The 25,765-nt window shown below is 32.3% G+C and overlaps 3 protein-coding genes and 1 long non-coding RNA gene across 4 annotated transcripts; 2 read left to right on the top strand and 2 right to left on the bottom strand.

The window, feature by feature from the left end:
• Positions 1 to 553: 553 nt before the first annotated feature.
• Positions 554 to 8,940, bottom strand: LOC146914807 (uncharacterized). The gene is made up of 3 exons (XM_085717512.1): positions 8,665 to 8,940; positions 5,349 to 5,429; positions 554 to 1,399 (listed from the first exon to the last, which is right to left on the bottom strand). Exons 1-3 carry the CDS (start codon positions 8,821 to 8,823, stop codon positions 1,052 to 1,054), a joined length of 588 nt encoding a protein of 195 aa, XP_085573638.1. The 5' UTR covers positions 8,824 to 8,940; the 3' UTR covers positions 554 to 1,051.
• Positions 4,358 to 4,808, top strand: LOC146914808 (uncharacterized). The gene is made up of 2 exons (XR_015014398.1): positions 4,358 to 4,495; positions 4,746 to 4,808. It is a non-coding gene; the product is annotated as an uncharacterized LOC146914808 (long non-coding RNA).
• Positions 8,941 to 11,779: 2,839 nt separating the features above from the next.
• Positions 11,780 to 14,585, bottom strand: LOC146914806 (small ribosomal subunit protein uS13z/uS13y/uS13x-like). Its single transcript, XM_085717511.1, has 4 exons — positions 14,501 to 14,585; positions 14,241 to 14,401; positions 13,178 to 13,366; positions 11,780 to 12,128 (listed from the first exon to the last, which is right to left on the bottom strand). Exons 1-4 carry the CDS (start codon positions 14,501 to 14,503, stop codon positions 12,023 to 12,025), a joined length of 459 nt encoding a protein of 152 aa, XP_085573637.1. The 5' UTR covers positions 14,504 to 14,585; the 3' UTR covers positions 11,780 to 12,022.
• Positions 14,586 to 15,890: 1,305 nt separating this feature from the next.
• On the top strand, positions 15,891 to 16,496 carry LOC146914805 (uncharacterized). The gene is made up of 2 exons (XM_085721144.1): positions 15,891 to 15,985; positions 16,043 to 16,496. The coding sequence occupies exons 1-2, from the start codon at positions 15,891 to 15,893 to the stop codon at positions 16,494 to 16,496; spliced, it is 549 nt and encodes a 182-aa protein (XP_085577270.1).
• Positions 16,497 to 25,765: the final 9,269 nt, after the last annotated feature.

Here is a 25,765-nt window from a genome sequence, read left to right as displayed (position 1 = left end):
GCAAACACCTCGAACTCATATCTTTCACATAAAACAAGCTCAGAGAGCCAATAAAATCAGTTCACTATGCAATTCATTATGGTGAACGCGACATGGGACACCAGTTCCAGGGTTTGAACTCGAGTGTTGTCATTTGAGTGTGCTTGATTTTATTCTATTTTTATTTTTGCAGCATTTCGACTACGCTAACCATAAAAATAAAAATAAAAATAAAAATAAAATAAAATAAAAAAATATATATATATACACACACACACACACACACACACACAGACATACATACATACATACATACATACATACATACATACAATAACCCAACAATCAAAGACGCAGATCTAATTGAAATATCAATTTAAATTTATTCACTTAAACTTTAAAAAAAATGATATTCAAGCTATAGGTTTTTTGTAGTTTCGCATAGGTCACCAAGGTTCCTTCCACTTCCACTTGAGGTGCTATTCAAGACATATCGAACACTAAATGTGGATAGCTCATCTAACCGATATTCAATCCTAATTCACCACTATTTTAAGTGTCTAGTACAGCACTATTTTCGTTAATACATAGCTTAAAAATATATACAATTTAAATACAGATAAAAATCAAAACAAACTTAACCCTTAATGTTAAAAAGTACAAGTAGAATAAAATCAACCCCCTTGAAGAAATTTAGAATACAAAAAAAAATATAAAAAAACAAAGAGCAAAACCGGCGTCAACAACTGTAAATCGCCATATGGATAGAATCTGTGGACAAATACAGATTTACAAGGGAAACTTCTAAGAGAAGCAACCCCTGAAATCTAAAGGTTCAAAATAAAACGCATTGAAAAACTTTACAGAGGACATTTAAGACTCCAAACCAATCGCTTGGTCGACGTAAGCATACCAAAAATGTAACAAGAATTAGCTCCACCCTCTTATCATTTCTTGCACGATCCAAAGAGCAAGCAAATCCAGACAAGGAATTGTGATGGTTGTTGGCTTCTTTTGCAGAAGATAGGTCAGATAAAAAATTTAATGGGCAAACCAATAGACAAGAATAGGACTAGTCTGCATGCATATCCATGGCAGAATCATTATTGGAACTAACTGCATTTGATTCGCTGCTTTGATTGTGCAGAAAGCTGCGATTTCCACCCTCACCAATTTGATAAAGCTGAAGATTTCGACGAACAGGGCTTGATAATGCATTTGAAAACACCGAGTTCTTCGGCTGAGTTTCACAATAATCAGAGCGGAGTCCTTGCCCGGCCCCAGCTATCGTTTGGCCAGAAGATCCTGAAGTGACTGGAAAGCCTGAACTGGTGACAGGCATCATTGGTTGTGGCTGCTGGTTTTGCGGTGGTGCTCTGGGTGACATGGATGGCTCTTCTCCACAATAATCTAACTCATTCTGCAAGTAGTGAAATAAAATTTAATACATGTATTTACTTAGGTACCAAAATCATGTACCAATAATTTTAAAGAATTAAGCATCCCGAATGTCACACTACATCTATATTATCACCCTCTTATTTGTTTAACAATGCATAACTGAATGATAACAAAATAACTACGACGCCTAGATACTTGATACGATTTTTTATATTAATAAATCACTCTGGTCCTATTTATAAGAGATATTTGGGTCAACAACAGTTGATGTATTTGGTCCAAATTCTTAACCAGATGCATCACCTTTTGTTGACCTAAATGTTTCTTCCATATAGGACCAGAGGGAGTATATAACGATATATACAGATGGTGATCATGCCATACAAAGACATATTCATAATTATAACAATAAGCCTAAATGCATATTTCTCTCTTATCAAATATAATATATAGATAAGGACTTGTGTATTATGATCTTCCCCCTTAATAGTTATTTTTTAAGAGAGGATTCCTCAAGTGCGTAGATACTTATCAAATGTTATCAAATCCTGCTTGTTGGTGTCTAAGAAAGGGCTACCTACAAATGGGCTGACCAAAAAGCCCAAATGAAACACCGCATAGAGGGCAGTCGTCGAAACATCAACTCTTGGGGGATGACCAAAAATCCCGAATGAAACACCACACAACTCTACCAATTCTAGAAAATGATCACTGCCATCAACAATGGATCATGTACATCTTCACCAATATCCCACAAGCATGTCTCATTTTTTAGATCTCAGAATAAATGGAGAAATTTGTACTTCACTTATGCTCACAACAAGATGAAGAAGAACAAGGCTGTACAAAAAGCTTTATTACAAGATCTTTTAGTTATACCCCAAAATATTGAAGTATCCTAAATGTGTCAATCAATAATTTCTTTTAAAAATTTGGAACATACTCCTAGGATGCGGATCAATGGGTATCATATGTATACTTGTGTCGGATATGATTTATTCCGTCAATTTTGGAAAACCTAACCATACAGATAAATGGAAAAATAACAACAATAGTAACAATCCCATAGTTCTATTTTCCGAGAATTCTCAATCACAGTCACCATTGCCAATGGAAGATGCCAGCCAAACAACCGCCGTCTAAAAATATGGCAAATAGTGTGGTCACTTTTGGCAGGTAGAATAAAAAATACAGAAAAAATTATTTTAAAAAAATGAAACATATACAGAGTAAATGTCTTCCTAAACCCCAAATATAATCATTTTATTCTCTATTTGGTAAAGCGGGCACACAACAGTAATACAGAATTGAATTTGAAGGAGATATAAAAAAAAAAAAAAAAATACAAAAGGAGATGGAAAAGAATTTAAAAAGAAGAAATGAGGGAATAAAAAAAAATAACAGCATTAAAAAAAGAAAAAATAAAATTAGTGTGATGAACCCCGACTCAAATTCATTTTGACATTTAACAGCCACCACGTGAGATAGCTAACGGTCAGCTTAACTCACATTCAATGGCAATGAGTAAAATGATGAACTGGTAAAACATTTTGAAAATAAGGAACAAAATGAATCTTTTAAAAGATAAAAAAAAAAAAAGAGTGAATTTTAATCAACAAAAGCATGTTATCCAAAAATATAAGAAGCAATGGAGAGAAAAGGTTAACAGCATACAAACGGAAAAAAAAATGAAAAATAAAGAGGTAAATAAAAGGTTTAACACACATTGTCAATATAAATCCGTGTTACACTTGCATCGCAATGAGATGCCTCCATTTTTCCATTCATACCATCAATTTTAAAATGCAAATATAAAAGTAGGGTGAAATTGTAAAATGGTAGATTTTCATCGGATGTAGGTGTAAAATATCCGTCAACTCTGAAAAAGACTTTGAAAGAATAGAGAAAGAAAAGAAAACATAGTCGACCAGAGGACGCCATCAGAGGACACTCAACGGAGAAAGTTGCCAGAAGATGGTCTCCGGAGAAAAAGAATGAGAGCAATGGCACGCATTTGAAAGTTGAAGATACAGAACAGAGGTGAGAAACAAGAGGTTGCAGCCTTTTTAACTTCATAGGATTTTATGTTAGCTTGGGCCTAAGCCTAGTGTTTTCAGGTTGGGTCGTATGACCCGATCACTGATCACAATCCTACAAATACTGAACATAGCAAGCGAGAGAGAAAGGAGATTTTTATTGTATTCTTTATCATATACTCTTTAATGTTCACCAGTCCCTCGCGCAATTCGTACCATCTCAAGCCCACAAGAAAGGATAACAACTTCCAAAATAATCATGTTTGCAAAAATTTAAAATAGCAGAGTTATGCTTATAGAAGCTACCTGTTGTATAACTATTGAAAATGAAACATGGAACACAACACAACAGGTTTTAGCATCAGAAAAAACAAGATGCATTTTCCCACTTAGAATTTTAGCCGATTCATTGACCCTTTCCAATATGAAAACATTTCAACATCAATCAAAATACTACACAGAATAAGAGGTCACATTAGGGCAAACCACAACCACTTGACAACCAAAAAGGGCAAACCATCCCATAATCACGTCAATTACCATATGGAAGGCGTCCACAACCACTTTCGTGGCTGTATCAGCCAAATATTCCCAACAAATTTACAAATATAAGCTATTCCATGCAATTGCAGCTGTACTTTGAAACAATTGACTGTTACACAGCTGTACTTTGAAACAATTGACCGTTGCAGCTGTACTTACACTAATGCATAGTTTGAACCATAGTAGTTAATAGCGGCGCTATAGCGGCCAATAGCGGCCGCGCGGTGCGGTGCGGTACCGGACCGCTATGCAATAAGCCAAGGCGTAGCGTTATGAGATAGCGGCGCAATAGCGGCCGCAACACTGCATAGCGGTTTTGCACTCTTGCACCGCTATTTCATTTTACGTGAAAATACAAGATTCTCCTTGGTTTTAAATAAAAAAACAAGGGTATTTTTGTCATTTTCGTCAAACCCTAATAACTTCACTTTCTCTCTTCCTTCTTTCATTCATTACTACATCGCCTTTCAGATCTAAAAAGCATCTTCTCTCTAAAAAGCATCTTCCTTCAGATCTGTTCGCATCTGCTCTCTCAGGTTTGTAACTTCTTGACAAACATCCTCTGTTTTGTTCTCTTCTATAAACCTTCCTCTCTGTTTGCTCTCTTCTATAAATCTTCCTCTCTGTTTTGTTCATAAACATATCACAAACATCCTATGTTTTGTTCATCCTCTCTTCTGCTTGTTCATAAACATATCACAAACATCCTCTGTTTTGTTCATCCTCTCTTCTGCTCTCTGTTTCCTTATTTTTTCCTTATTTTTGTTGCTTTTGTGGACAACACAGTCATGGCAACATCAGCTTCTGGTGTTCAATCAAACTCTGTGTCTGTTGACTCATGTGCTCAAAGACATAAACGGACCGGTGATAATCTCAACATTGCTTGGCAATTTAATCATTGGAAGGATTTGAATGATAAGAAAAAGATTTACTGTGATTTCTGTGATAAGGTCAGCGGTGGAGGAATTAGTAGGGGAAGAAGACACCAATTAGGAATTTCGGGTGATGTAAACTCTAGTGTATTATTTATATAATTTGTCCAAAAAGTTATGAAATAGCGGTCATAGCGCTAGGCGCTATCCCGCTATAGCATTTTTGGGGTCGGCCGCTACGCGCCGCTATCCGCTATTAACTACTATGGTTTGAACTAAACCAGCTTTACGAAGCTGCTTCATGTTCATATACGATACATTTGCAATAATTCCCTTGTCATAACTTCAATCCTTTGTTACAGTCAATCTCTCTCAAAACGCAAATGTTTACAAGTTTCTCTACAACACACCAGTACTATGCGTATATGTTTTGTATTGAATGTTTGTTATTTCCCCCACTTCCGATCAGCAGAAGCATGCATAAATAAATGATGCAATAATACTATAGAAAACTAACCTGAATGTAGTTAACTACATCAACTGTTGCAACCCTCGACCCTCCTTCTTCTTGTTTCCAAATCCACTGATAAAGTTTTTCCTGATATCATTAGAACATTCCACATTGATAAATTATCAATACATTGTCGAAACAGCAAAATTAAAAGAACATTCCACTCAAACTATTTCCTCAACAAATTGTTCTTGTCTATAAACTAAGATTAAAGCATTTAAAAAGAATTTTCCAGCTTTTAAATCCATAACATAGCACAATGCTGTAAAAGATAACAATAAAAAAGACAAATTTCCATCCAAAGAATCAATCCTAATGTCATCAATTGCAGATAGCAGAAAATAGTGGATTGCTAAAATTCAACTATGCAATAGTGTTATAGCACCACTATAGCCGCTATCTGACAACATTTTGTACTGAATACTGTACTGTGAAACAATAGTAGTTTGTTCAAAATCCTCTATGAAATAGTGGTATAGCGCACCACTATTTGACAACATTTTGTACTAAATAGCGTATTGAGGAATAATAGCAGTTTGTCGAAATTCCGCTACAGAGCCGGTACTTTATAACAGAAAATTAAGCATTGACACACTCCAATAAGAATCACAAAAAATGAAAACATAACAACCCACCATCTCTTCCCTACAACATGAGAAAATTCAACAATAAACATAATATTTTATCACACCAATGACATTACAGCAATAAGCACCAAATTAAAGTTAAAAACAACAAACAAAAACAACGTGGGAAAAGGAGGAATCCTGAGTTCAAACCCGAGTAACCACAGAAAATGTCTACCCTATCAATTTCAGTAGTGCCAGTTGAGGTAGGTCTTACCGATAACATTACAGCGGTGAACACCAATTCAAACTTAAAAATAAAAAGAATAAAAAATAAAAAACAAGGGACGATCAAGCATTGACAAAAAAAAGAAATAAAAATCACAAAAAAACGCAACCCACCAACTTTTCTCTACAACATAGGAAAATTCAACAACATTACAACAGTATCAAACCAATGTTTAATTAAGTGGCAAGAACCACCTTAAAACTCACACAAAGCAGGAATCCTGAAATGCGACCCGAGTAACTACCGAAATGTCCCGTCTAACAATTTCAGAATTGCTAGTTCAACTAGGTCTTTCGGAAACATAACATTTTATTAGACCAACAACATTACAACCAAAAAACCCAAAATCAAACTTAAAAACAACATTTAAACAAAACAAAAACCTGAAGAAAAAAAAAAAAAAAACATACAGCTAAATCAAAATTACATTTTCCACCCAAAAGATAAATTGTAACAGAAAATTAAGCATGCATGCAACATGAGAAAATTCAATAACAGCATCAAAACAATGTTTGATTAAGTGGCAAGTATCACCTTAAAACTCATAAACACAAAGGACAAATCCTGAGTTCAAACCCGAGTAACCACATAAAATATCCAGCCTAACAATTTTGAAATTTACCAGTTGAGCTACATCTTACGAACACGCAACATTTTATTAGACCAACAACATTATAAGCATAAAATCAACAAGGGAAAATCAAGCATTGACACACTCACATAAAATCACAAAAAATAAAACAAACCAAAAACTCTTCTCAACAACATGGGATAATTCAACAACATCAAAACAATGTTTGATTGGCAGTTAAGCTAGGTCTTACAGACATCATAACATTTTATTAGACCAACAACATTACAACCATAAACACAAAAGTAAAGTTAAAACAAGTAACATGGGTATTTAGCAATCACAGATATATGAAAATAGTGGATTGTCAAAATTCTGCTGTGCAATAGTGTTATAGTGCCACTATAGCCGCTATCTGACAATATTTTGTACTAAAGAGTGTATCGCAGAACAATAGCTGCTACGTTGTAGCAGTATGGGCGCAGAACAAAATAGTGTTTCACAATGTTGATGGGACAAACCGCTATTGTTCTGCAATACACTATTCAGTACAAAATATTGTCAGATAGCAGAGCCATACTGTATGGCGCCGCTATAGCTGCTATTTAACAACACTTCCAAACAAAAAAATCAAGCATCGACGCACTACCATCAACATAAATAAATCAAAAAAAAAAATAAAATAACACAACCCACCAACTCTTTTCTACAACATAAGAAAATTCAATAACAAAAACATCAAAACAATGTTTGATTAAGTGGCAAGTACCACCTTAAACTCACATCCAAGCGGGAATCCCGAAATTCAAATCCGGTTAATCATGAGACATATTCGGCGTAACAATTTCAGTATTGGCTATTGAGCTAGGTTTTAACAACATTTTATTAGAGCAACAAGATTACAACCATAACCACCAAAATTAATTTTTTTTTTTTTTTCAAGAAGTTAAACTAACCCACCGAAAGTGGCACCGGGGAACCTGAGACATTGAGAGGAGCATAGTCTAAGATTCTAAGCCAACAACACCAAAATCAAACTTAAAATCGACAAACAAAAAAGAAAAACATTTAAACAAAACAAAAGCCTGCATAAAACCAAATACAACTAAGGGGGTTTTGAGTTCGAATCCGAGTAACCATGAAACGTCTAACCTATCAATTTTGATATTGTCAGGTAACCATTTTATTAGACCAACAACATTACAACCATAAACACCAAATTAAACACTTAAAAACAACAAACAAATAAAAACATCAAAAAACAAAAACATGAATAAAGACACATACAACTAAATCAAAAACACATTTTATTAGTGTAATTATATGTGTCGGTGACATAGGTACACCGTACACGTCTAATACAACGAGTGTCCGTATTTCACAACTTGAACTAGGTCTTTACAAAGTCTCACAGACATCATAACATTTTATTAGACCAACAACAATACAACCATAAACACCAAATCAAACTTCAAAACAACAAAGTTAACCAAAAAAAACCTAAAAACAAGAAATCAAATACCACCTTCAAACTCCCACACACATAAGGGAATACCGAGTTCATGTAAAGCACGGACACCGGACATGACACAAACACTAACACGCCAACACCGTTAATAATTTGAAAAAATCACATAATTCAGTGTAATTATATGTGTCGGTGTCGTATCAACTCTAATAGCTTCATAGCTTGAAGGTTTTACAAAGTCATACAGCATCATAACATTTTATTAAACCAATAACATTACAACCTTAAAAACAAAAACAACATTTCAACAAAATAAATAAAACCAAACACAACTAAATAAAAATTACATTTTTAAAAATAAATAAATAAATAATTTAAAAACAACAAAAAAATTCAAAAGGAGAGAAAGAGATTTGGTGTATTCATACAAGAGCGTTACGTTCACCAGCATGAAAAGAAAGCTTCTGATGATTCATGGCATGAGAGTAAAGCTGAGAAAGAGAATTAGCAGCGGTGGAGAAGGAAGCATACATGGTCCGATCGACTTCGTCGAGACTAGACGCGGCGGACTTGCGTTTCTTCGCCATTGGAATCGGCGGAGATCGGTGGTGGATGGAGGAATGAGGGTTGTTGTTGATTCGGCTTTTAAAGGGGAGATTATGGAAAGAGAGGGACTCATGGTGGGTGTGTTTTGTGTGAGAGATAGGTTATAATTATTGTTGGATGGTGATGATTGAGATTGTGATGATAACTTCCTTTTTCGGCTAGTATTTTCAAATTGAAAAATGACATATGGACAGTCCTAGATTCATGAATGGTGGGTTTGATTTGTTAAATGGTAAACACAACGCTTGGCCAGTACACTACATACAAGTTGGATTAGTCGTCCATCGTTGATGCGTTGGTAATCGGTACAAAAACTAAAAAAAAATAAAAAAATAAACACAGCATCATAAGATAAAACAACATAATACGGGTAAAACATTATATTACAAATATTTATGGTATTAATTTTTAGCCTAATATGATTTTTTGTGGACAAAATGTTATCTTGGATATGAGACAAAAAGTTGTGTTGTGGTTTAGTGATGGACAAGAATTTTAGTTTTTTTTTTTTGTCTTGTCCCTTGTCTTTATTTTATCATGTCTTTTGAAACAGTTTTACAAATCAAATATTGTACAACTGAAGGTATCTTGTCATGTCTTTTGTTGTTTAGCATATCAAACGCATTTAGAGTGTACACTACATTTGAGAGAAAAGATATAAAAGAGAGATGATCAATATGATAAATTGGTGTTTTATTTTTGTCCGTGGGGAATTGGGGTTTGAACCTTAGACATCTCACTTATTCATCTTAAAAGATTAATTTTTAGTTATTAAATTACTTAAAAAAAAATATATGATAAATTCGTGATTTGTTTAGAAGAGAGATGGATCGCAAATAAGAAGTTAAAGAGTTCAACCGAGAATTTTCTACTCATGGATTAGTGTGTCTAACTTGGAGTAATTTCATTATGAGAATTTTCCGCAAAAGTGTTTGAGAGACAAGTTATGCCTAGTATTGCATGTAGTCCTTCGCATTGTAGGGAATTTGTATATATACTGTTAATGTAAATAAAAACTACACATGCATTCAACAAGTATTGTCACATCAATTAAACAGGTTTGAAAAATCATGTGTTTTAACTTATTAAATGATATAACAACACATCATTAAATGTATGAGTAAAACTTTTATACGTTGACGATGTATATAAATAAAATTCTAGACATTTTATTTTGACAAAAATAAACGATATTCATTCATTCATCAAATTGATAGAGTTATAATACAAATCCAAATTCGCTAAAAACAAAAAAGATGAATTTGTGAATAAACTCACAACATCCATGTTAATAGCATAAAATGGCAAAGTACATATGCCTACAAATATGACTATATTCAAGTCTCCGGAATACTCATGTATCCGGATCTGCAACGTTGACGACGACAAAGTCATTGTCATTGATCGGATCTGCACTTACTCAAAGCTAATCTTTCAACCTGAATCAAATAAACACCGCACTAAGACAGAAAATCAGAAACACACCGCACAAAGACAGGAAATCAAAACAAACAGAGTCGTTCAGAGACGACGAAATCACAAAAACAAACGAAAGAAAACAGAAAATATATGAAATCACTTATTCAATTAGGATAGAAGGAGAAAAAAAAACTCGGATGGGTGATTTTTGGGTCAAAGTTGACCCTAAATCACCCCTCTGATAAGAGGAAGAAAAGGAAAAGGGTGACGGCTAGGGTTTGAGAAGGAGAGAAGAGAGAGGATGCAAAAGTTATGTTGCTATAAAATTCTAGACATAGTTGGTATTATTTGATAAATGTATATCATGGCCTAAGTCTTTCATTCCTAAACAAAAAATTCAATAACCAAAGAATGGCCTAAATCTTTCATTCCTAAACAAAAGATTCAAAAACTTTTTCATTTGTCAATTGAACCTCGAGAACATCCTCGAGAACATACTCAGAGCAGTCACTAGAGTCTAGAGGTGACTATGTTAAAAGTTATTTTTGTTGGTGATTGTCGATGTTTTTATCGTTACAAGCATTTGTATTATTTCGGATGTCCATAATTAAGGAGATTCTACTGATTCAAGTTAATTTAACTTTTGCTTATTAGAGCAACTTCAGTGGTGTAATGCCAAAAGCTCAATGTTTTCATAAGTTTGTCAAAATCTCAACATTTTCATAAGTTTTATCAGAGTTCGACGAGTTGGAGTAATGTTACTTTCTGAAGTAACGTTATTTGGATAATGAAAAATATTAAAGAGTGGGATCCAAATTACTTTGGCCAATCACAAAAATTGTCATGATATTTAATATGTGAAATAAAATTGTTAAATCCAAATGAGTTTTTTAGTGTTGCACCATTGAAGTACAAAAATGCTGCTTTAAGATTGTGACCTTACTGGAACTAAATAAACATTAGTTGAAGTTCATAATTGGAGGTGCCCTTTGGTGTTTCATTATTTCGTGTGGTCAAAACTTTTCAAGTATGTTAGTTACTCACAATGGAGATTGGATTATTGATGAAGTTAGGTCTCATTTCATCTAATCTCGTTCAACTTCTATCTTTTCAGTTTTCACCAAAAATCGATGCCTACAGGTATAAATTCATTTTCAAATCATTCAAAGCTAAAGCCATGGCTAGATAAACAGCTTATAACAAGGACCTATTTGGATTGGCTTATTTAATTAAAACAACTTATTTAAACAACTCACGGACAATTTTCATAAGCTTTTTTAATAACAACTACCGTTACTTTATCTTTTGCTAGAAGCACAGCTTATGCAAGCTTATACATAAGCAATAATCATTATAAGCACTTGTGTTATAAGCTGCAAATGAGTTGTTTATCCAAACAGTGCCCCAAGTAATAAATATATCACTTGTCCATGAACTATTGTCATAATATTTTGAAATAAGCTAGACAGTGACAAGCATTTATGCTATAAAAAAAATATTAAGAAGTGCATCTGAATCTAATAGATAAACTTCAATTATCTCCTTCCAAAAACTCCCTAATAAAAAACACATAAATAATTTCAACAACACTACTAAATATCTTTGCATCTTATAAAACCAACATGTATCTCAAAACCATGTCATGGAAACAACAAAATTTTGTAACTGAAAATAACAAACATAAATAATTGCAAACTTGTCTGAACGCAATTTAAACTCTTTCCCTGATAATTTCTCTTCTGCAAACAAAACAGAAACACTTCAACGCTTCTTAGAGACACCGACAGTCTTTCCTCTACGACCAGTAGTCTTGGTGTGCTGTCCACGAACACGGAGACCCCAGTAATGTCTCAAACCTCGGTGATTCCTGCATAATTGAAATTGAAGTATTAATATCTATAATATACCGACAATAAAACAAAACGACAGGAACATATTCTCAAATAAAGTATATACAAAAGTCATGCCATCTCAACAGAAAATTTCCAAAACAAACTTAACTACCAACAAAATTGAAGAATGGTTGCGTAAGATTTAAACTGACACTTATAGGGTGGGATTCACAACATTGGTCCAAAATACACCAACACAACTTACTCCACAGGGTAGAATTCACAGCATGGGTCGTATCTATAGCAAATGTGTAAACATTCAATCACTATTGGCAAAACATAAACTACAGATGTGGTAACAGACCAACACTCAATAACTTCCATTTGCCAAAATTATTATTGTGCACGTTTAATCAAAACATAAACCATCTGTCTAATGAAACAGAAAAATGTTGATTAAGGAAAGAAAGTTGAGGGAGGGTCAGTGTGCCCTTAACAATCAAACAATCGTGTTTCGATATCTACATATAGAAAAAAAAACTATGTCGAACAGACACGTTTAATTAGTATGGTTCCTGAGAAGTACCATTCATCATGATGATTATATCCACCAGTTAGGCAAACAATTCATTCGTAATTATAATATGAAAAGGACATAGACAACCAATAGCATCAACAAAAGTTTTCCAAAGACGTAAACAAATAACAAAAACTCTTTCACATTCACATTAGGTGAGAAAGCAAGTAAAGAAACACAATGAAAATCAAAGTAGAAAACAGATTGTATCGATTAATAACAAAAGCTCTTACACAATAGATGAAAATCAAAATAGAAAACTGATTGTACCAACGAAAATCAAAACGAATGCAATTCAGTACTAATTACTAATGAGTACCACAAAACTACCGAACAAACGAGAAACATGCAAAACTCTAAAGAAAACAACAATTCCAAACCGTATAGAATGACAATTAGCTTTTTCTAATAAGAAAATCTGATCAATCAAAGTTTTGTATTTAATCATATTAATCAATTAGCAATAATAATTCAATCATATAATATTAAATGTACAAATATAATCACCTGATCTTCTTCAAGCGCTCCAAATCATCCCTCAACTTCATGTCCAGTTGATTTGAAACAACTTGAGAAAACTTGCCATCCTTGTAATCCTTCTTTCTGTTCAAAAACCAATCAGGGACCTTGAACTGCCTAGGGTTGGCAACCACAGTCATAATGTTCTCCAACTCGGCAGCAGTCAATTCACCAGCTCTGAAAATCAAAACAAAAAAAAAAAAAACAAATAATCACTTAACTTGAAAATTGTTAAAACCCATTTCAGCATAAATCATGAAAACCTATTTAAAGAACATAAAAATTAAAACCCATTTCAGCATAAATCATGAAAACCTATTTAAACAACATAAAAAAATTGCAGTAAAACCTAAGTAAACCCATTGTAGTTAGGCCAAGTTTGGATAAACAGCTTATTTGCAGCTTATAGCATAAGCGCTGATGATAAGCGATTATATATAGGCTTATATAAGCCCTTTTTACAGCAACAGATAAAATAAAAATAAATTGTTTTTGTACATGTTATAAGCAATTCTCAAAAGCTATGTTGGAAAACTTTAAACAAGTTGAAAAAAGTTATTGAAAAATGGCATAAGCTGATTTCATAAATTCTCCAAAACAGCCTCTCAAAACTTATACTGGTAGATAAGCTCAAATAAACAAATCCAAACAGGCCCTAAACCTATTTGAACATCACCCCATTGCAGTATAAACCTAATTTAAACATATAATTATTATAAAACATATAAAAATTACCACTAAACTAATATAAACTTGAAAATTTGAAAAAACCATTACGGTATAAATCATGACATAATTTAAAAAAAATATACCAGTACCAATTTCATTAAAAATACGAATAATAAACAATATAAAAAATAAACTAAAACTCTAAAAATTTAGAACCCATTAGAGTATAAAAATTCTACACAGTAAGAAAACTAAAAATGGTAGCTAACAAAATCAAATATTGAACTCTACAAATTTTAAACCCATCATTTCATCAAAAATTGAAATTATAAACAATAACAAAAATCATAGCTAAAAATACGAAGAATTGAAGAAACAATACCTCTTGTTCATGTCAACATCAGCTTTTTTGCAACAAATGTTAGCAAATCTTCTTCCAATACCTTTGATTGAAGTCATAGCAAACTGTATCTTCTGCTTTCCATCAACGTTGGTATTCAACACACGCAGAATGTGTTGAAACTCTTCGTTCGCTACCAAAGACTGCACAATTCATCACAAAAATTAAACCAAAAAAATCCCTAAAAAAATTTGTAGAAAATGGATTTGAAATTGAGATTGTTGAAGAAAATGGATATGTACCATGGTATGTTGGTTTTGCGGTGGGATAGGGGAGAGAGAGGAGGGAGGTTGGCGGCGAAGATCTAAAACTCTTCTGCTTTCTTGTGTGTTGTTGAAAGGAGTTAGTCTACTTATTATTAGGGTTTTCGGGTGAGTGAGTGAAATGACTAATGCATCCCTGAAATTGTTACGTGGAGGTTAATGTTTCGATTCTATGAGATGATTTTGTTTGTGGTAACTTTTTTTTTTTTTTTTTAGGAAGTGGTAAAATCAATTTGTTAATGTTTGTAATTGCTGCTTGCTAGCATTACTATGTTTTTATCACTAATTTTTTTATTGACTTAAATTAAGGTAGGTTTCATATTTTAAAAATGGGTTTCATTCAAACTGGTGGATCATATAATGATAAAGATTCTCTCCATTTGCTAAAAACAAATTGACAAGATCCTTTCCATTCAAAATGGGTTTCACCTAATAAAAGGAGTGTGTTGAAAGAGAGTTAAGATCATCTCCATTTGCTAAAAATAAATTGACAATAACCAAGTTGCTTGGGCTCCAGTGGCAAGGAGCTCCTTCCAAGGACGTATCCGGGGAATATTGGGTTCGATTCCCAAGGGGAACAACGCTTGGTTAGTGTGCATACCTCTACGCACGAGCCGAATTAGTCGTCCATTGGGTGCAAAACCAGTGCGAAAGCCAAAAAAATTGACAATGACATTTGGTGAGAGAAAGATACAAAAAAAAAATATGTAGTGGGTTCCACCACTAAGTGGATCCTACCACAATTAATTATTTTCAATATTCTTTTTGTCTTTATTTTTCTAAATGAAAGAAATGGATAGACTATGTTATCACAAATAATGGTCAGCACTCTCAATCTCTCTACACCATCCTCCCCACAGATATAACAGAAACCATCAACAACACCCGGTTAAATTTCAACTCATCTCTTATGGATGCTTATATTTGGCCTCATAAAAAAAAAGGTATTTACTCTACTAAAAGCAGATACAAGTGGTTAATCTCTCACCATAATCCTGATATTCAAGTTACTGATTCATGGAGCTGGATTTGTAGATTAAAAGTACCTGAAAAGTTCAAATTCTTGATTTGGTTGGCCTGTCACAATGTTGTCCCCACTTTATCATTGCTCCATCACCGGAACATACACTCGGCAAATTGCTCTAGATGCGGTGTCCATGAAGAAACTCTATTTCAATGTTTGAGGGACTATAATTTTTCTGCTGCAATTTGGAATAAAATCGGTTTCTCCTCCCAGCCTTTCTTCTCCTCCATTTCGTTGTCAGATTGGTTGAGGGAGGGATCCGGCTGCTCGCGTTCAACGGTCTTTCTTGTTGATTTATGGTGGATTTTGCGGCAACGAAACAACATGTGTCTCGGCAATACAACCATGTCAGAATTCCAGCTCAGCAATAACATCTCCAGTTTGGCAGATTCCATCACTAATGCATTCCACAAAGTTGCAGGCGCTACACCTTCTCCTAGGCTGATCCGCTGGAATAATAACAACTGTTAGTGCACTATTTTGAATGTTGATGACAGCTGCTTCGGTGATCCCATTCGCGCATGTTTTGGAGGTGTCTTTCGTGACAACACAGGAACATACATAGCAGGCTATTCGGGCTACATCAATCATTCACAGGACATTCTGTTTGCAGAGTTCACAGCTCTCTATCAAGGGTTAAGGTTGGCGATTAACTTCAATTGTGAGGAGTTGGCTTGCTATTCATATTCCCTTCTTGCTGTCAACCTCATCAAAGATAATTTAAATCAGTTTCATGTCTATGCTGTTCTCATCCAAAACATCAAAGACATCATGAGTTCTCGTAATTTCTACCTTCACCACTCTCTCAGAGAGGGAAATCTGTGTGCGGACTTTTTGGCTAAACTTGGATCACCGAATGATGTTGAGTTGTCTCTCCACTCTTCTCCTCTAGAAGACATGCTACCTCTGCTTAGGACGGATGAATTAAAAGTTCTCTTTATGAGGCGCTAGCCTCTTTCCATTTGTCTTTTTTTTTCTAATTTTGATTTTAGCCTTGTAACCAAAAAGAGATAGACTAATAAATGAAGATGATCTTAACTCGTTGAAAAGAGAGTGTCTTTATCATCCTTCACTCTTACAAAGATTAGTGGCATCAGCAAAGACAATGATATGTAAGGGTCAAAGTTTAAACCATTAAACTCATCACCTTTTCATATAAAATGATTCAGTGCATGTCAGAGAGAAACTCATCACCTTTTCAAATAGAGTGTCTATCATCCTTCACTTTCACATGCCATTTTTTTATGAGGTCTAAAAATAAAATGTGACATATTTATAGAGACTAAAAACTTATTTAACCCATTTTTTTAATAGTTATTGTTTTTATATGCTCAAAATAGTGAAGCCTATATATTTTTTACTTTATGTGTTTTTGATGATGTTCTAGTTTACTCTTTTGATGCTTATCTTATTACTTGTTTTCTAGTGTATAGCCTTGTTAAAGCACCCAACATCAATGTTTTCTAGTGTATTATTTGTGTCATGTGCATTACTTGCATAATTGAAACTTAGCCATATTTCATGTTTTGAGTCACTGAATCGATTCTTTGATATATGAATCGTAGCATCAGAAGTCTCTAACTTCCAATGAAACGATTCACAAGTTTTTGAATCGCATCACTTGTGAATCGATTCATATTTGTTTCAGTCGTATCATGGTTTCTCTCTGACATGCACTGAATCGATTCATCAAAGTCTGAATCGCATCATTCTTCATCCTGGGTTCACTTGAATAGATTCAAATTTATAATGAATCGTATCAATCTTCATGGGTCTCTGACTTGTATTTTTGCTGTTTGAATCGATTCACATATTTGGTGAATCGATTCACTTAGGTTTTTTTACACGAAAATTTGCACTTGCCCTCATTTTTTATATATACCTACTCTCTCATAACTCCCAAAATACTGAATCATTTGCATCTATTCTCTATAGGTCTCAAAAACTCATTGTTCATAAATTCTTCAAGATTAAACACTTTTACTTATAATCACTTTGTACATTGAGTCACATTGATTTGCTAGGGTGCTAGTAGGGATTGTAAGTTGGTTCTCTCAATGAAATTGGTTGGGCTTAATCAAGGTTTCAAAGTAAAGTGAATAATCTCATTCCACCTCCTTAGGTCATGTGGGTTCTTTCTAATTGTTACTGCGATCAACAAGGACTTGGTTACCGAACGTAGCATCGAAGACTTGAGTGAAGAGTTCGAAGGGGTGCACAGGTAATCAAGGATTCGAAGATTCAAGAGGCATCAAATTCAAAGGTTATTTGAAGTTTGGGGGAGTTCTTACAAAGGGGTTGAAGAACTGTGGTAGTTTCAAGGAACTCTTGTAATCACATTTGTATTCAACATTGTTGCTATTAGTGGAGGACCTTGGTGGAGGTGTTTCCCACCAAGAAGAGTAGACGTAACTCGAAGCGAGGACGATAAGAGCGAACCACTATAAAAATATCGGTGTTATCTCTCTTCCTTATCCTCTTTATTTTCGATAGTTGCATATGTTAATTGATTAATTAATAGAGAAGAAATTTATATTGATCTTTGATAAAAATTGATCTAATTCTTTGAATTAGGTTTTTAGTACTTTGCTTGGATCAATTGGTTTCCATTACTATTTAATTCTTCAATTGCCTATGCATTGTGTTTTTGATTGATAGCTTATTATATTTTCTTATAGGTTTGGATTTGAAATTGTCTAATTTTGATTCTAATAAGATTTATATTGTGAATATCTCAATTCTATATTGAATCTTATTAGCACATAATTTTATCTTTTAGCAAATTGTTGTGATTTTCAAGCTTGTTTCCAATAGTCAAAACATTTCAAACCGTTTTCTTTAAAACTCCGTAAAACTTATTCAAACCGCTATTCACCTCGCTTTAGCGCACAACCTTATTGGCCATATAGACAAACGAAACCCGACATGTATAAAAGCTATGTTGACACGTCTTTTTCTTAATCTCTCCATAAGGTGGGGACTAGTATGTGTAACACCCCGTTTTCCCAACATAAAAATTTCACATATAAATCAGAGTCATTCAACATAAACAGAATGCTACACTTCTTAAAAATCATAAATGGAATAAATAACAATTCATCCTTCATAAATTGGTCAACATAAATATTCAAAAACTTCGCAGCGGATTTTAATTCAACAACATAATTAGTCTTGACACGAAGGCTGTTGAAACAAAAATCTTTTTGATGAATGTTTTAATGATAACAAACCTTATAGAATAAACACTAAGTTTTATGAATGGTGATCTACTGATGTTTGCACTTGAGTCTTTTCACAGACGTAGACAAGAAGTAATACCAATCCAGTAGTATCACAAACTCAAAAGAATATATAGCAATTGATTGAATCAAATGAGTGTTGATTGAAGATTCAACAAGAAGATGAATTTGATGATTAATTGACTCGTCCTCGTGACCGCATGGTTTTGAACAAAGCCTTAAAGATTCGAGGAATAAAAGGTTGATATTTGAAAGGTACTCAAGATCACTCTTAAATTCATATGACAAAACACAAATTGAGTTGTGTTACATACCTTGACTATCTTCAAGATATGAAGATTCAAGAATGATCTTCAAATAACTTCTAAAAAAGTTTAAGGAAAACATCTCAAAGATACTCAATGGAGAAGAAACATTGTGTACAATCACCAAGAGAAATTATGAGATAAATCGCATCATCAACAAATTAATTCAAGGTTAATTAACCGAGAATGTATCGTCATCTCATATAGAAGAGAACATTATCAACTCCGATGAAAGAACGTTCTCATGAAGAGGATGCCTCTTACACTCGAAATTATTCTGATCATTTGATTAAAAGGATGAGAATCAACTTTGAAAAGAAACCAATTCATGAATGAATTATTTATTAAGTCATTCATTAATCATATTGTTTGGAAAAATATCAAAGAAGAAACTTCATGATCATATGCTTGAAGATTCTATCATAAAAGATTTAGGACGATCAAAGAATCTTCCATCATTTTTTTAAGATATGATTTGGGAGAATAGAAATCAATCAAATGAATTTTTACTTTGAGAAAGGTTTCTCATGTTCCTACAAAGAACATTCTGGTCATACAAAGTGAAGAGGACATCCTCGATTATTATTTTAAGTATTACAAACATATCTATTTTATTTTACCTCGTTATCTACTAATGATTTTTTGTGAGAAATTGTTTCATAAGAATGATCTCAAGAATGCTCTTGGCACATAAACAACTTCATGGTCACTCACGCATAAAAGACAAGTTTGATCTTTTTGAACAACAAGCATTAAATCATGAAGATCAAGAAAACTAGTGAGAAATATGTCTCGCCATATTAAGGAATAATATGAGTTGATTTGGACAAATACTTATGGGCCGTAAAGATTTCATTTAACCCATTAAAGGAAGAATACAATCTCATTAATTATCCAAGTGACATATGCAAAGAAGTCATAGCATTACATCATCAAAGATCACTTCTCAAAGTAGCTGTCTTGCGCAAAAGGAAAGGAATGCGCGTATCTCTCTTTTCCACAACAGCTGGACATCTTGTAGTGCAAAGAACTCACGTTTCTCATCTAGCCAAATTTTGGAGCGCAAAACACAATTTAAATTAAAGCAAGGCCGACTGAACTTTTGAAGTGGGCAACAAGCTTCCAAGTGTCTATAAATAGAGGAAGACATTCAAGTCTAAAACCAAGAGTTTTGATTTACAAAAGCTTTGATATCTCTTTCTCTCAAAGCTAAAGAAATCAATCTCTTCAACTCTTTAGTTCTACATCTTTAGTTCTACAATCACAAAGCAACATCTTTAGTTCTACAATCACAAAGCAAACTCCATAATCTTTCACTATATTTATCATCTTTATCTCATCATTGAGAACATCTTTTTGAGTTTGTATTTGTAAAAGGATAGTTTGTTTGAGACACAAAGATCCAAACAACATCCTACATATTTTTGTTTGAGACATTAGATCCAAACAATCATCCTACAAAGTGATAACTAGATCTCAAGTCTATTGGGCTTAATAGTTTGAGATAGGAAGAGTTCCAACCTTTCTTGTGCGAAAGCAAAGAATTGTAGAAGCCTGCTGAGGTTGATAATACAGGGGTTACAGACTGATCTGGTGTGATCAAGACCTTATAGTGTTGGTTAGAAGTTTCTACCAACTGCATACTATAGTGGATAATCTCACACGAGGTGTGGGGACTGGAAGTAGCCGGGTTTGGTGAACCAGGATAACTCTCTTGTGTTATTCTTCTTTCTCTCTCCCTCTCTCTCTCTTTTATTTTTACATGATATGCACACACTATCACTCGCATTAATATTTATTTATCTCCAGAACATTCTGGTCCTAATTAATCACAACCAAATTAATCCAGAGTTCTCTGGTCCTTAATTAACCATAATATTATTTTATCATTCAGTTTAAATAATTAATCTTATAATTGTTATCCAGAGCATTCTGGTCCTAATATAACTGCTTAACATTTATATTCTTCCAGAGTTCTCTGGTCCTTGGTAATTGTTAATATTGTTTTTTTTCAGTCTCTTTATTAATTATATAATTATTATCTAGAACATTCTGGTCCTTAGTAAAACTGCTTAATTATTTAACCTTACGCTATCCAGGACATTCTGGTCCTTGAGAAAACAACTGTTTAAATATCTAAAGATTTTACAATCTTCTTTTATCCAACATTTACCAAGAATTTTCTTGAGTACATGAACTTGTTAAGTTTCAGGATTAAATTTAAAAAGGTTCACAATTCAAACACCCCCTTTCTTGTGACTATTTCTTCTACTTCAATTGGTATCAGAGCCTGCCTCTAAGGGGTTAGCACTTAACAGTGTTAGAGGAAAAGATTCGGGAAGAAGTGATGTCAAAAATTTTAAATCAAAGTTCATGCCATAGACGGAACAAGCACATCCATTTCAAAACTAAAGAACAAAAAATATTCTTTTGTAAAAAGAAATCTATGATGGCAACTCGAGTTAACTTTGATAACTCAAAAATAAAAGAAGAAACCAACATGTGTCTAATAGCACGCAAGAAAAATGAAAAGGTAAAAAACTTTTGAACCTTGTCATTTATGCACAAAAATGAAAGATGATTTTGATAAATTCTATCTGAGAATTGTATTTTATTAAAAGAACAAATTTCTGAGATAAATAAAGAAAACGAGAAACTACAAATCTTGATGATAAATATCTTCAAACTATTAAAGAATTGCATAAATCTCATTTTAGAATGTCTGAACAACAAAAGATTCTCGATGAGAAAAATCTCGAAAATATTCTTTAGAACGTTCTGGAACTCAGGACAAAAATGTAATTTTAAAAAAATAGAAGTTGATAATTTGAAAAATAGTTTAACCAAGTTTGTAAAATCCACTAAAGTCTCTTAAAAAATCATTGTATCTGAAATGGGGATATTTAACAAACTTGATTTAAATTTCAAAACTTCTCCAAAACAAAAGGTTTATGAAAACTTTTTTTCATCAAAAAGGAAGGATGATATAATTAGAAAAAGATGTTCATACTGTAATAAATATGGACACCTCTACTCAAATTGTTATCATAAATTTTTTTTTTGAGAAAGTTAAAGAAGAAGGTTCTTATTATAATAAATTTAATCATCCTAGATCAGAACGTTCTTGTATGAAAAAGTTGAGAAGGTTAGAACAAAATGTTTTTATTATAACAAATATGGTCATCTTGAATCATTCTGTTATCATAAGAAAAGACTTGAAAAGATTATACTTGAAAAATCTTTTCATAAAAGATTTGAATCATCTTTTCTCACTAAACCGCAATGGTCTCAAAAGGTTGAGATTGGTATAAGAGTATGTTCTTCTTACAACAAATCTGATCATCTTAAATTAGGATGCGATCGTAAGAAAAATTCTCTTGAGAAGATAAACACTAACCTCCAAGGACCCAAATCACTATGGGTACCAAAATCATTAGCTTTGATTCTTGGAAAATTGATGCTCAAGAAATTAGTTTGGCGATCAAAATAATAATGATTCTCAAACTTAATACTAGTGAACAAAATCATTAACTTGGTTATTTGAAATATTTGATGCTCACACACCCACAATTTTACATATGCTCTTTCACTTATAATCTTATTTTCTTATTACCTTATTTGTGGTGTTTTTTAACTTTATAATTTAATGGCAGTTTAATTAAGTAAAAATTAAATAAAATATTATAAACATGTTTGAAAGATAACAACAACTATTAGTGTCATGGTTTTATAAAATTGGTTGTGATGTTATAAAATGTAATTAACATTAGTTGTTAGGAATATGTGTGTCCATTTTGTACTTTTATATGGCAGGGCTTAAATTGTTTGTGAAAAAGAGAACGTAAAAACTAAAATAAAATTCTACATACCTTTTCTTAAGGCTGGTTGAATTTATTTATTGTCATGTATTCAAGTTTATTTTGAGATAACTAAAAAGCATCTCAAAATCAAATTACACATGTGAAAACCTATGTATCTTCAAATCTATGTCATTCATTTAAAAAATAATTTATGATAGATTTTTGGTATTGTATGTGTACTTTTTAAACCACTATGTAATATTTGACAATGCACTCACCCTCTAAGAGTTTTTCAAAAACAAATCCTATGTGTAATAAGGATATCTTTGTATTTCTTTTGTACAAGAAAAGTATATTTATGTCACTAACCATGCAGCTTAACTACACTCGTTTGTGCACATTGTAAGTACAAGCACAATCCTCACCACATACATAAATTTCACTCAAAAGAATTTGCAAGTTTAGGCTATACTTTTTATCCAAAAATCATCTCTATGATCTTTATTACTTTTATGTCAAAGTACAAAATATTTCTATTTGATATAAGAAAAGGTCTCTCAAAATTTTGTTTTGAAAATAACTAAATATGTGAAGTTTGTGTTATAGGAAAATAAGTCAAGAGTAATTCCCTTTTCAAAGAAATTAATTACAACTCTCTTGAATTTCTTCACATAGATTTATTTGGGATCTTATCAAAACTACAAGTCTTATGGCTTTGTAAAAGATAAGTATTATCCAAAAATCATTTGAGTTTATTTTTAAAAGCTTAAGGATGATTCCTTAAAACCGTTCAAAAGAAAATCTTTACTAAAGAGTTCAAAGTGAAAAAATCTCAAATCATTTCTATAAGGAATGAATATGAGAAAATTTGAAAAATCATCTTTCAAATCACTCTTTGAAGAAAATCATTTTTAAAGTGATTTGTCTTGTTCAAAATTCTTATATAAAAAATAGATCTTTAAAAAAAAAACGGTTGAAAATAATTGTTAAAAAAATAAGGTCATGAAAAATGCATATATATCTTGTTCACTTTCCTTTAGCTAACACATATTAAAATAGTCCTAATTTTTGATTGGATGATCAAATTCTCCAAAATATGTCGAAAACCATCTACATGGTAAAGAGAACAAAATACTCTCTATACTACGACATGAGAATGTTATGCTTATTAATGTATGAAATCCCCCATCCAAAAGAGATACATATAAATGAATGTCAACCTGAAACTACAAGAAAAGAAGGAGTTATATGAAGAACTTAAAAGATAGCAAACTAGCAAAGAAAGTATATGCTAGAAAGTTGAGTTCATTTCTAGAAAAAGAGAAAGAGGCTCTTTACATTAAATCTCAAAGTGAGAAAAGTCATCTAAGAAGGTACACTCATTTATTTGCATTATATGAATAATTGAATGCTCTTAAAATTTGGATTACATGCTAAAATCATTTATGAAAATTTATTACTTTAAACCTTAATAATATGCATCAATTTTTGTAATGTTTAATATATGCATATGTCTAATTTCTAGCCTAAATGCAATAATTCTTGCACTCTTTATTCCAACTTTATTCATGAAGATAAAATATCTATAAGCAACTTCACAAATAAGATTTGATGATTAAGACTATTGCATTACGTTTTATACTGTGAGAAGACATGTTGAGAATGAATTTAATATGAATTTGTGCATTCTAATTTGAACAAGGAGTAGTTGTTTTATCAAGAACAACTTTTGGATAATACTCTTTAATTTCACACTCATCTCTTATCAGATACCTCGATGCATGTTAAACGATTCATTATCATTCTGACGAAAATCTATTTCTTTGCATTCTTCAATAAAATTATTCTGATGCTCTTAAAATGCATTTCTAACAAACTTTTGTCAGAAACTGCAATTTGAATCACTATCATATTTAATGATTCATATACAAAGTTAAGTTTATTCCTAAAATAAAAAATCATGATATAAGCTTGGTATTGGATCATAAAAAATATCTTAATTGTAAAATTTTATAACTATATGAAATTTGATGATGTACATGAAATTTATTCTAGTTTACTCATTAAACATATTCATTTCTTGATTCTTAAGTGATATATTTTGAATATGGTCTTTGAAAATATTTTAATATGGATTATGAAAATTTCATTTTCCAATCATGTTTTTAAATGGATCCTAATTTAGGATTTATCTTTGAACTTTTTAAAGTGTTGAGAATGTTCTCATCACAATGAACAATTGAATTTTTGCATGTAAAAGACAACTGAATTAATACTCGCGTAAGTTCATTTTTTTTGGCAATGCTTTAAATGAATATTGATTGCATTATTGATCAATATCTTGTTATGTGAATGTCTTTCTATGTCTTTTATAGAAAATATATTCTTGATCATTAAATGAGTACTCTAAAACTCCATGAGTTTGTCTCTTAATCATAATGCATGATAAACCTGAGATTTAGAACAAGAAAAATGTCAAAATATAAAGATTTTGATAATACAATGTATGTCATTTGTTGTTCTTGCATATGTATTAATTTCATAATTGATTTGTTATGACTTATAAAAAATCATATTAAATTTCTTTCAATATGAATATTCTAATTGAGGTGTATCATTGAAACAATTTCAACAACAAAAAATCATATTATTGTTTAACAAGAGAATAATTTGTATGACTTTTTCAAAATTGATCTAAAAAAAGGGATTTACACATTTTGTTCCTAAGCTAATATTGAACATGTTCTTGGCATGAAAATTTTGTTTAATCATTGTTGAAAGTCTACCTTGTTACACTTGAAAAATTTAGAGACAAAAATAGTGATATAAACATCAATGACATATCTGCATATGTTTGTGCATAAATATGTTGCATA

Source organism: Medicago sativa, chromosome 6 (assembly GCF_051527215.1).
Source record: "Medicago sativa cultivar Bolivia chromosome 6, Bolivia_mono, whole genome shotgun sequence".
Taxonomy (NCBI): domain Eukaryota; kingdom Viridiplantae; phylum Streptophyta; class Magnoliopsida; order Fabales; family Fabaceae; genus Medicago; species Medicago sativa.
Note: the sequence above shows the minus strand (reverse complement) of the source record. Positions and strands in the feature narration are given on the sequence as shown.